General features: G+C 39.4%; 1 protein-coding gene across 10 annotated transcripts in view; it reads left to right on the top strand.

Moving 5' to 3' along the window:
* The window catches only part of SPATA6L (spermatogenesis associated 6 like), a 77366-nt gene that overhangs the window by 50130 nt on the left and 15007 nt on the right, over positions 1 to 12229 (top strand). For 5 of the 10 annotated variants that reach the window (XM_057498634.1, XM_057498633.1, XM_036928372.2 and 2 more), the window contains 5 exons: positions 377 to 616; positions 2740 to 2842; positions 6760 to 6794; positions 7577 to 7640; positions 7724 to 9199. In XM_057498634.1, the coding sequence (XP_057354617.1) occupies positions 377 to 616; positions 2740 to 2842; positions 6760 to 6794; positions 7577 to 7640; positions 7724 to 7938 (657 nt within the window). In that variant the 3' untranslated portion in view covers positions 7939 to 9199. Of the gene's footprint in view, positions 1 to 376; positions 617 to 2739; positions 2843 to 6759; positions 6795 to 7576; positions 9200 to 12229 lie in introns of those variants that run through there. The other 5 variants (XM_057498631.1, XM_057498632.1, XM_036928375.2 and 2 more) reach the window with 3 other exon arrangements.

Genomic DNA, 12229 nt, shown 5'->3' with positions numbered 1-12229 from the left:
ATAATAAATTCCTTGAAGTGAAATTGCTGGACCCAGGTATATGCCAATTCTCTCTCTCTCTCTTGCTTTCTGTTTCTATCTCTATCATTCATGTATGGATAACTGGGTGGGGAGGTCTTATACTTTCTAACTTTCTCCTAATACAAATAAATGTTATTGTTATTACTTGAAATATATACAACTAGCAAGTTATAAATAACTAGTGGTGATAAGCTGAACTGAAGAAAAATTAGGTAGAGAACTGCTCTTCCCTAAGTTCATGTTTAGTAAATCTGAAATATTCAATCTTCTACCTCAAAGTTCAATTAAATAGTTATATTCTGATCAAATTTTATTTTTTTTCAATTTAAAATATATTGTTTCTTTTTGGTTTCAGGAAGAAAGGTATAAGTCACAAAGGACTTTATCAACATCATATGGACCAAAATTCCCTTTAAGTAATGTAAAGTTGAAGCTAAAGGAGAGTAAACTCAACAGACTGCCCCAAGGCATGCAATCCCAGGCATGCTCTCCATATTCCACCAGGCGTTTCTTCCAGGACCAGCCAGCTGGGATGAACCTTGGAAATAATTTCAAAATCTCTGGAGAAAGCAAACCTCCATTTGTAGTTAGACATGTGAGCCTAAGATTATTTCTCAGAGTCCTTTGGAATAGTGAGGATGTGAATGAGTGGAATATAGTAAGAATAGACCAACAAAACAAATGGGTAATATTAAATAGAGAATTTAAATTTAATAATAACTATGATTGCATCATGTTCTCAACCTAGAGTCACTGTCAGGAAAATCCTATAAAGATATCTCACACAGAGGACTTGCTCAGTAAATGTCAGCTGTCCCTATTTTTAATTTTTGAAAATTATTAATAGAGTGTGATGTCTACATATGACATCCCACCATTATCCTGTAGAATCAGTGAACTGACAGAAGATGCATAATAAAGGCTGGCATATACTTTGCACCAACCTAGAACTAAAGTTTCGTCAGTTTTAGAGAAAACTGCCTGAATTTTTTTAGTGATGTTGCTCGTTGCCCATACTTTAAAGAGCAGGAAAAATGTGTCAGGAAGAAGCAATGATGTGCCATCCTCAAGGGCCTTAATTAAAGTTATCTTAGAATTAGTCCTCAGAAAGTAGTGGCCAAGTTTAACCACACTAGTTCTCTTAGTCTTCTTAAAATCTTTTGATTACTATAAAAATAATGGAAAATACAGAAAAGTTTTTAAAAATTACCCATAGGCTCACCAGTGTAATAAAAAAATAATTTAATGCATTTTCTTTGACTTTTTATGTTCATAAAGCTTAATTTTTTCACAGTTATAATTATACTGTATATGCAGATTAGTTTCTCTATACACAGTCAATATTACATTAAAAGCATTTCCTATATTCAGTCTTCATGAACATCATTCCACATTCCAGTCAATGACTTATTCTTCAGTTGTTCTTATAACTTCAATAATTAACTATTGTATAATTGTTAAGTTGGTAATATTACTTAAGTCACTAATGGTGATGTTTACCTATTAGACATAAGATATGAAGTGTGACAAGCCCCAAAGTCAAGTGCTGTTGGGACAACTATATACAGAGTTGGTCTGTAGGTAGAACAGAAAGTTGGTCTGTAGGTAGAACAGAAATGTTGCTTGGCTGGAGACTATAGAATAGCTATTTCCTTCATGATTATCTGAGTAAAATGCCTGGCAAAAATCTACCAGCCAATTGTTAATCATGGTTTCATAAAAATACTGTTGAATTGAGTTATTGGACAGTCTGGTTTTTCCATTTGAAATAAATTTTTGTAAAATACAACTTAAGTCTATGCCATTATGAGCTCAATACCCTTAACATATTGGTAGATTTTCTTAGGGAATTAAACTTGCTTGACATTTATTTTATTTAACAAATTCTGTTACAGGCTTAGTATGTCCAAACTCTTTTCTAAGTGCTTTATACATATTAACTCTTTTATTTGGTTGGATTTCCTGGTTATATCTGATGTTTCTCTAAGTAGAAGCATTAAAATTTAGAGGACCTAATGTAAAACCTGTAAATTCTAATCAATATATTTCTTCAAGTAGAATTAAGAGTAACATTATAACCTGCCTTTGGGAAATTAAAATAAAAAACAAAACCAGAAATAAGATTTAAAAAATCCAGTAACTCTATGTCATACATACTCTTGAAGAGTCCCTATTTCAAGTATTTTGACATATTGCAAATCATGTTGTTCAATTTAGGAAAATATGGCCACCATAAGTAAAATAATACAGTCACCACTCTTCTTTCTTTCAAAGATACAGATGTTAGACAGGAAGGAGATGTAGAAGCTGACATGTCACCTGTGATCATTCCTTGTCTTCAGGGAGGACACAATCTGAGCCAGCTCTGCTCAGACTGTTTAGGAACATGAAACTGTCTGGTTTCAAAAGATGGCAAAATAACCTTCACTTGCTCTTTCCTGGGCTCAGTCCTTAACCAGTGGTTAGAATATAATTTGTGTCTAACTTTACGCTAATGTTTAGCCCATATCTCTGTGTTGTAGCCTCAGTGGAGATGGGGACAACTTCCTTGTTGGGATAACACTTATTATACCTGGAGCAAATTATAATTTGTTCCCAGTCTTCTTTTTTCTCACATGCATGACCTCTGATGGAGGGGGCAAAGGCATTAGAGGTAATGAGAAGAGAGTGATACAAACTATGGTGGTTTCAAGTCTTATTTCTTTCCTTTATTTTCAGGTGGACAGCACAAAGCCTTTTGGTGAAGCTATTTCAGAGCTTCATTCCCAGAAATCTAGGAGAAAATCTAAGTTTTCAAATTTTCCATTTCCAATGAGAAGAGGTATTGAAGTTTCTTGTTACTCCTGAACATTTCTTTATGGGAACCAATCCGTCTTCTAAATCTTCTTTCATTCTGAGGAATCACAAGTTTCTTTGGCAACTTGGGGCCTAATTCTTAAGTGCTCTCCAGCTGTGGAGTTTCCGAGGAAAGGGTCCCCGCAGTGCAGAGGCAGCTGAGAAGCAGTCTGTTTCAGCATTTCCCTGGCTATTGACAGAGAATACACTGAGCAGTGTGGTCACCAACTGTGCTCTGGAGACACTTCCCTGGCTGGGTATGAAAAGCTGGGAGCAGCTTTTCCTGGTGTGAACTCCTTGCAAAGTCACTGTTAATAGCTAACAGATAAGATTTTCCAGTTCTGTGGATGAGAAAGAGCCAGGGATTGGTGGAGATGAGAAGATACATTTACCTTTACAAGATTCCATGTCAGTGAGGAAGGGAGCCAACTCCATCTGAAGCAGTTAGGTTAAGGTAGGGGATCACAAATATTTGGGTCTCAGGACCCTTTTGCATTCTCAAATATTATTGAGGATCCCAAAGAGCTTTTGTTTATGGGGTGATATATATTAATATTTAGTGTATTAGAAATTAAAACAAATTTATAAAATACAAGAATGCATAAGTGCACATTCCATTAGCCATCAGAGTGGTGATATCATGATGCATCATGTAGCTTTGGAGAACTCCATTGTACAATTGTGAGAGAGTGAGAGTGAAAAAGAAGACTCATGTCTTAGTATTATTGTTGCTGGGCAGCTGCATGTGAGGGGTTTCTCCCTGTGCACTAGGTAAAGCACTAGGAGAAACCTCAACCTGGACAGGCGAGGGATTTTGACTCTAAACAAGAAAGAATTCTTGAGCAGGTCCAAGGAATGTAAGGAAGGAAAGAATTCATTAAAGTGAAAGTAGCAGGGAATGGTAGCTGCCTTGCAGGCAGCAGAGAGCAAGGAAGATGAGAGAAAGGAAAGGGAAGCTTGTTGAACTCTGGCTCAGCATAGGGCAGATCCCTTGCCAACTCCTAAAGCCAGGGTCACCTGGCATCCAGTATCTGCTTGGATCTGCATGGTGTGGGGACTAAGCCCCTACCACTCCAGGATTTGGGGTAGCAGCAGAGCACTGGATGGAGTGAGATTATGTTTTGTGAACTTCCCAAGGGCAAAAAAAGGAGATTTTGGGGCAGGCTACTACAGAGCCTGATCATAAAGCTGCAGTCCTGTCTGTGTCAACCAGGCAGCAGGAACTTGTAAACCCAAATCAGGGCTCTCAGTAGCCCCTCCCTACTTACCTAAAGTAGAACAGAGACAGAATGAAGACTTGTACGTAAGTCTCAAAAATGTGAAGAAATAGCAAAGTGACAAAGACACTACTGGAACAGTGTAGAGACAAAACAGTGTAAGTTGAGCAGCGAGAAGGCTTTATTTTAAAAAGTACACACTTGAAGAAAGGGGAGTCTGGGCAACCTCAGAGAGGAGGTGCACTTAAGGGCTCAGGATACTGTCTTTTGAGGCTTTGAAGAAGGGCAAAGGGTGGCAAGGTGGGGGATAGGGGTTGGTTGTTGAGTGTAGACTTGACTTGTGGTCTCATGGTGTCTCTCTCTGCTGAGAGACATTATGTCACCATCCACAGTCAGTTCTCTAGATAATTCTGTAATATAAACTTAACACAAGGACTTTATTGATCTGGTTCCTCTCCAAGATAGTGGTTTCCCTCAAGCACTGGGAACATAGTAGTTAGGACTGCTTGTGCTGCCTTAAGATAGGTTGTTGGCTGATTACCAAATAATATGTTAGGAATCTTATTTCCTAACTCCCTGGTTTTTAAAATGGAATCTCAGCCTTAAGATAGAGTACCTCCTGTTCTTACTATATTTATATCTTGGCATTTATCATCATAGGCAGGAAAAGTTAATCATGGTGCTTGTCCCATGATTCCTACACTGCCCTACTTCATTATTAGAACAGTTTTGACCTTGTAGATCTAAAAGTTCTATGGAGGCCCCTGGATCACATGTTGAAAGTCACTGGGGTAAGGCATCCATCCCTTAGAGGCCTTTACCTTATGATTGAAATACCCAAACCATGTCAATACTGAGGGCGATGGTAGTGAAGTTCAGCTATTCCTGAACTTAATAAAAATTCTTAGGCTAGAAAGGGGTGGTGGTGGCCCATTCTCTTGACTCCTGGGAAGATTGGACCTATGTTATCCCTGATGACATGGCTCCCTATTATAGGCTTAAAGTTTTTTACTTCAAGGGGCTGCACAGTCTCTTGTGGTAATTAAGCCAATGTTCTTGGATCATGGTGACTGTTAGCAGAACAACCAAGGACACAGTACAGGGTTTGAAGCTGAAAGTGCTTTTTCGCCTCTGACATTTAATTTAAGTCTTCTGGATTGGAAATCACCATGTAGTCTATAAAAGCATCACTGCCTTCCCTGTTACATGTAAAGTCAAGCAACAGCAAATCTCCTTTCCCGGGAAGTTAAGTTGTGCTTAATGCTAGCTCATTTATAGTGGGACTCACACATGACATTGGTCTTGGCCTCTGTCTTTTCTTAATCCTGGCAGGTGGAGAACTAAGGTTCCAGAGAGGTTACACAGTGTGTACAGGTCACACACCAAGTTTTTGGCATACCTACATTTAGGGAAGACGTTCAGACCTCTGGGCTCAGATCCTTGGAATCCCTGTAGCTTCCAAGCCAGACCTTTGCTCAGGCCACCTGTCAGCTCATTCATCCAGGCCTAAGGCAGAATAAAGCAGTGCATTTGAATCACCCGGGGATCTTGTAAAACTGCAGATTCTGATTCAGTAGGGCTGGGGTGTGGCCTGGGGCCCTTCTTTTCTAACAAGCTTCCAGGTGATACTGATGCAGCTGGTCCACAGACTACACTTTGAGAAGCAAAGGAACAAGGGCAAGGGCCCTGTAAAAGAGAGTTCTCAAAACCAGTAGCAAGGGTTTCCTACCAAAAGGCAGGTTTGTGGCTATAGCTGAAGAGTGTCTTAGCAGTGCCAGGTCCCTGATCAGTTGGGAGTTGGGGAGAAGAGCTTCTGAGATAAGATGGACACAAGCTATGTGCATGCCCAGAGGGTAGGACAATTACCAGGCTTTGAAAATCCCTTTTTGTAACTTCCTATTCATTGCCAGTGGCTTAGGGGAGTCTGCAGTCCAGGAAAAGCTCCTTGTCATTGCTTAAGCTGCAGTCAAACTGGGGGAAGCCAAAGTGGCCTTAGCATAGTCTTGCAAATACTCATTTCAAAAGCATTATTTTCTCAACCTGGAAAAATCCAATTTAGTCTTAGTTTTGTCTTTGTGTATTTAGTACTTACTTCCTAATCATTCTTACCATTCTCTGGCATTAAGTTTACTTATTTAGTACATTAGGGTAATCATAAGGATTTATGCTTTTCCTGCAATTATGTTTTTCTTAGCTCTTATGTATTGCCTCAGTTTGTGTCTCCCTCCAATAAATATATTCGAGTTCCTGCATAAATAGAATCCCTTGTAAGACAAATAGGAAGGGAATGGCAGAAGAGGCAGAGTATACCAGTTTTACACTAGAGCCTTTCTTTTCTTTTAGTCTCTGGGCACCTGGGCAAATAGGAGTTTTCCATCAGACTGCTGGTGGGTTACTGAACCCATTGTTTTACCTTAGGCTCTCTTTTACCCTTCTCACATCCATATGTGCTGCTAGTAATATATAACTTCATTCATAACCTCAAGAGGACAGAAAAACTATATAGATAAAATTGCTGTGATTCAAAGGAGACTCAAAGTGACAGTGTGATTTACACGGGAGCATTTATGTTTAATAATTCATTCATGTGTAATATTTTTATACTGCTGTGGAATAAATGTAACATCAGTTTTAGGGATAACTGATATTAATGAGTCATTGAAACACCTGTTCCTCTTTCTTCTAGCTTCTTCTCTTGACAGCCTTGCAACTAACATAAAGGTAATTTTAGAAGAAGCATTTGTAGAATGATTTATTTTCAGCTGTCTAATGTTGATAATTGTACATTCTCCAATGAGTGCTGGGAAGTATATTTCTAGCTAGTGCTACTTAGGAAATTGCTACAGTTTCACTAGAGTTTAAGAGGTGCCCAGGCTCTACTGTACACTTTGCTTTGCCTTGTGTTAGTTGGTTTGTTCCCCTCATATAACCTCTTTTCATTTGTAGGATCAGTCACAGATGAGGGTATGTATTGCCCCAGTATCTACTTTATCAGGAGGACTTTCATTGCTTTTCCACTAGTTGAATACTTTTATGCATAGAGGTGGTAAAACACTTGTGCCTGAAGTTTGATTAGTTTGTCAAAGTGAAGGTGCAGACTTCTATGTCTTCTAACACTTCTATGTTACAACATGAGAATAGATACATGCAAGAACATGGACTATACTGTGCTTCTTATGCCATAGCACTTAAATATTTTATTAAAAAATTATAGTTTATGAAACCAAATAATCCCCACTCCTCACAAATCAAAGCTTAGAGCCTGAATTTTTTTTAGTTTGTTAATACATGCCAAATGTGCAAAATTTTGGATATCTTTCCTTGACATTGATTCCTGAGTATTTTGTCTCTGGTATTGTCTAGTCCCACTCTCTTTTACTGTAAGAGTTCCCTGGGGTAGGCATCATCTTGCTCCCAGGTCTCTTCCTTGTTCTACCCCATCCCTAGCTCTAAGCAAACAAGAGCAAAACTATAACTCAAGAATAATGCATATTGTCACTTAGGTTATCAAAGAGCCAGATGAACGGATCGTTTTAAGGAATGAATCACCATCATCTTTAGATTCAAGTAAGTTTGGAAAACCCTCGCTCAGTTACAGTAACCAAGGGGATGCTGATTTCCATCAGGGAATTTCATTTGCCACCTTCCAGCATTCCAGATCGCCCAGCCCTCTTCTGGATCAGCCCTTTCTCTGAGAAAGGTCACCAGCAAGCCCCCACCTCTTCGCGTGAAGAGTGTGTTGTGGTCTGGCAGGAGTAAAGCCAGTTCATTTAATCAGTTTGCTTCTCTAGGAGTATTCATCTGGGAACACCTTTATGTGAAAAATTATTATTCTTTTAAAAATCTTTCTGAAAGTAAGAGTTGAGTCTTTTTTCTTGCCTCTGGAGAGCTTATCTCAAGATGTTTGTTGAAAATGGGACAGGCAGACAGCTTGACATTAGTACTGTTTATCCATTTTTATCTGTCATAAATTTAAAAAACTCAAGCTTTTTATTTCACTAGTATTAAAGAACTCACCACAGAAAGTTTGGAAATTACAGAAAAAAAAAAAGAAAAGAAAAAATCACCCATAGTCCTGCCACCCCAAGACAAACATTATTAATATGTGGGTATGTATTTTTTCTCTTTTTCTAAACATGGTTTGTTGTTTGTTTATACTATAGTTACAAGCAGTAAAGGAAACCATGGTTGCATATGTCTGGTCTGCAGGTCAAAAATCATCGGGAAAGGGACTTTAATTTTCCAAACTGCACACTCTAGTAAGGCAACAACCATCCATTTTGCCTGCAACTGTCCTTATTTTAACCCTGAGAGTCCTGTATTCTGGGGAAACCCTTAGGCCCAAGCAAACTGGGACAGTTTTTGTTACCTTAACTCCAGGGAAATGGCACTGCAGATAATATTTTTAAGACGGTTGTTTTATTTGGTTGTTCTGTTTTGTTTTTTAATTGAGGTATAATGACATACAAAATTATTTTAGTTTTAGGTATACAACATAATGGTTTGACATTTATACATATTACAAAATTATCACCATAATAATACTAGTTAACATCCATCACCATACATAGTTACAGACTTTTTCCTTGTGATGAGGACTTTTAAGATTTACTCTCAGTGATCTTTCAAAGATGCAGAAAAATATTACTAACTCTAGTGTGCTGCACATTATATCTTCATGACTGATTTATTTTGTAACTAGAGGTTCATACCTTTTGCCCACCCCCACCTCTGACTCTAATGACCACCAATCTTTTTTCTGTATCTTTGAGCTTTCTTTCTTTATTTTTTTTAAGATTCCGCATATAAATGAGATCATATGGTTTTTGTCTTTCTCTGTAAGACAGTTGTTGAGGATATGCCAGTCTGCTTTTCTCTGCATTGTTAGTGATGAGAATAAGAAGAGAAATCCCCGCATCAGAATATGATTGCTTGCAAAGGGAGTTGTAGTGAATATCCCAGAATGAAAGTAAAAATGAAATGAAAGCCCTAAAATTTTAATAGGAATTATATTGAGTTTGAGGTAGACTGTGGCAATGCATTCTTAGTGTTTTTCAGAAATGATAGAATAGCTTTATATTAAAATGTTAGATCATGGACTTAAAGAAACCAAATCAAATATTTTAATAAAATCTAAAATGGTGAGTTCTTGATTAGTTACTTTATTGGAAGAAGATACTGCACAATAGATTTTTAAAAAGCAGTTTTGGCACTCAGCAATAGGTGTTCAAAAACACATTTACACTGCTCTCTGCACCTGGCCTTTATCTCCATCTGGTTTATCCTCTGGATGTAATTACTTAGAATTGATTTGAGTTGATGGAAGGGAGGTGAGAAGGCATGGGTCATTGTCAGCTTCTAGAAGTTAGACAGTGGGGAAACTGTGGGTGCTGAGGCTGAGGGTTTGAGGGGACCATGGAAGCCAAGCTAAGAAGTTTGGGCTTTGTTGGAAAGTTGTGGGGATCTTTTGCAAGTTCGGTCACAGGAATTAGCACAATTGAGTGTAGGGTGATGCTTCTGGCTACAGACAGTTTTTTTTGTCTCTCTCTGATGAGTCAGAAATTCTAATGCCCAAAGTCACTGTAAACTGATAATTTGGGAACTAAATGAACTATGGATTTGTAAATAAGGTCATGATCAACAGCAACAGAGAGTAATGTGCCCAGGACTGTCCTCGTTGTAGCCATCCAATCTGCCCAGGGCTGTCCTGGTTGTAGCCCTGAAAAATCCTGTATTCTGGTAAACCCTTGAGCCCCAGGCAAAGTAGGACAGTTAGTCACCTGAACTCAAGGGAAGTGGCACAAAGATAGTAATTTTAAGACAGCTGTTTTGGATGAAGGATATTCCTTTGGGTCCTTGGGGAAGAACCTATTTCCTGTTGACTTCAAAGTGACCCACAGGGGCAGCCCCTGGAACATGAGGTGCAACCAGTTCTTTAACCCCACCTTGCTGATTGTTCTTTTCACATCAGTACCAATGAGACCAGTCTCCCTGTGCCCAGGTCATGGGAGTGCCTGAGAAATACCTTTTCAGTTTCTGCTAACTTAATACAGAAATCAGGAAGGGCCAAGGTTGCAGGTGACTTGGGAGTTAAATTTTGGAGGTAGAGGAGGGGCTTAAAGATGGCAGTACGAGAGGTGAGACAGAAACCCCCTCCCAAAACCACATATAATATGAAAATATAGCAAATACAACAAATCCTGAAGGAGCAACAGCAAAGAAGGCTACAACAGACTGCCTACACCCAGGGAACAGAGCAGACCTCACGGAAAAGGGTAAAGTACCAAAGCTGTGATCCAGCAGAACCTAAGCCCTTCCCCCACCCAAACTCATGGGCAAGAGGAAGAGAAACAGAGCAGGGAGGGGTTGAAGGCCTAGAACACCCAGCCCTGGAGATCTGCTCTGGGAGCACAAACTTATGTTACATGGTGCTCTGGAGATTAGTGGGGTTGGAAAGCTAAGACAGGTGGAATACTTGGAGAGACTGAGTTGCAGCTGCTTGTGTAGAACAGGTACCCACAACTGGTTGCTCTGGGACAAAAGAAAGGCAGGCACTCCGAGATTTCCCAACAGTGAGAGGGCTGCTAAAGGGGCAAGGATTGCACAGAGCTTGCTGCTTAGGAGAAAGGACAGGTGGACATAATTGTCCCAGTGCACTCAGCCCAGCAAGTTGGGAATTTTCGGGAGCTTCAGGCGCTCTATACCCCTGGGTGGCAATGCAGCTACGAGGCCCCCCAACACAATATGCAGCCTGCTGCTCCTTCCTCTCGGCAGGCACAAGATCACAAATCAGCTGCCCCCACCATTGTGCCAGGTCCACCTACAGCAGCTACAAGTGCATAGCATAGAGACTCCTCCCAGCATGCTGGGCCACTGGCCCTGGCAGTGGAGGCAGGCATGCAGCTGGGAAGCAGGAAAGAGGTATTTTCTCCTGGTAGGCACAAGCACCATTCACCTGCGACCTCCATCGCTCCAGGGGCTGAGCAGCTCCAGAGAGTACAGCTTTTGGGCACCAGAGGGCACCACTTACAAATATGAAATGTCAAAGGAACCTGGTTCAAACCAAAATCCCACAAACACCAGAAAGAGTACCAAGTGAAACTGAGCTTACCAATCTTCCTGAAACAGATTTCAAAAAAAATCATAAACATGCTCAAAGAGCTACAGAAAAATATTCAAGACCTCAGGGAGGAATTCAAGAATCAGATACAAACCTACAAAAATACTGAAATGAAACACACAATGGAGGGATTTAAAAGCAGATTAGATGAAGTAGAGGAGATGGTAAATGAAATAGAAATTAGAGAACAGGATTAAAGAAGCTGAGGTACAGAGAGAAAAAAGGATCTATAGGAATGAAAGAATATTGATAGAACTGTGTGACCAATCCAAATGGAAAAATATTTGCATTATAGGGGTACCAGAAGAAGAAGAGAGAAAAAGGGATAGAAAATGTCTTTGAGGAGATAATTGCTGAAAACTTCCTCAACCTGGGGAAGGAGATAGCCTCAGACCATGGAGGTGCTCAGAATTCCCCACACAAGGAACCCAAGGAAGACAACACCAAGACATATAATAACTAAAATGGCAAAGATCAAGGATAAGGACAAACTATTAAGAGCAGCCAGAGAGAGAAAAAAAATCACATATAAAGGAAAACCCATCAGGCTATCATAAGACTTCTAAACAGAAACCTTACAGGCCAGAAGAGAGCTGCGTGATATATTTAATGCAATGAAACAAGCCCTTAACTAAGAATACTCTAACAAACAAGATTATCATTTAAATTTGAAGAAGCTATTAAACAATTTTCAGATAAGCCAAAGTTAAAAGAATTTACCTCCCACAAACCATCTCTACAGTGTATTTTGGAGGTCTGCTATAGAAGGAAGTGTTTCTAAGGCTAAATAGCTGCCACCAGAGAAAATAAAACCACAGTAAAGAAAGCAGACCAACTAATTACTAAGCAAATGCAAAATTAAATCAAAGACCCCCAAAGTTAGTCAAGGGATAGACAAAGAGTACAGATTATGATACCTAATATATACAGATTGGAGGAGGAAGAAAAAGGAGGAAAAAAAAGAACCTTTAGATTGTGTTTGTAATAGTGTACTGAGTTAAGTTAGGCTGTTAGATAGTAAGGAAGTACCCTTGAT

This window comes from Manis pentadactyla, chromosome 3 (assembly GCF_030020395.1).
Source record: "Manis pentadactyla isolate mManPen7 chromosome 3, mManPen7.hap1, whole genome shotgun sequence".
NCBI lineage: Eukaryota > Metazoa > Chordata > Mammalia > Pholidota > Manidae > Manis > Manis pentadactyla.
The sequence above is the reverse complement of the archived record's forward strand: the minus strand, read 5'-3'. Positions and strand labels throughout refer to the sequence as shown.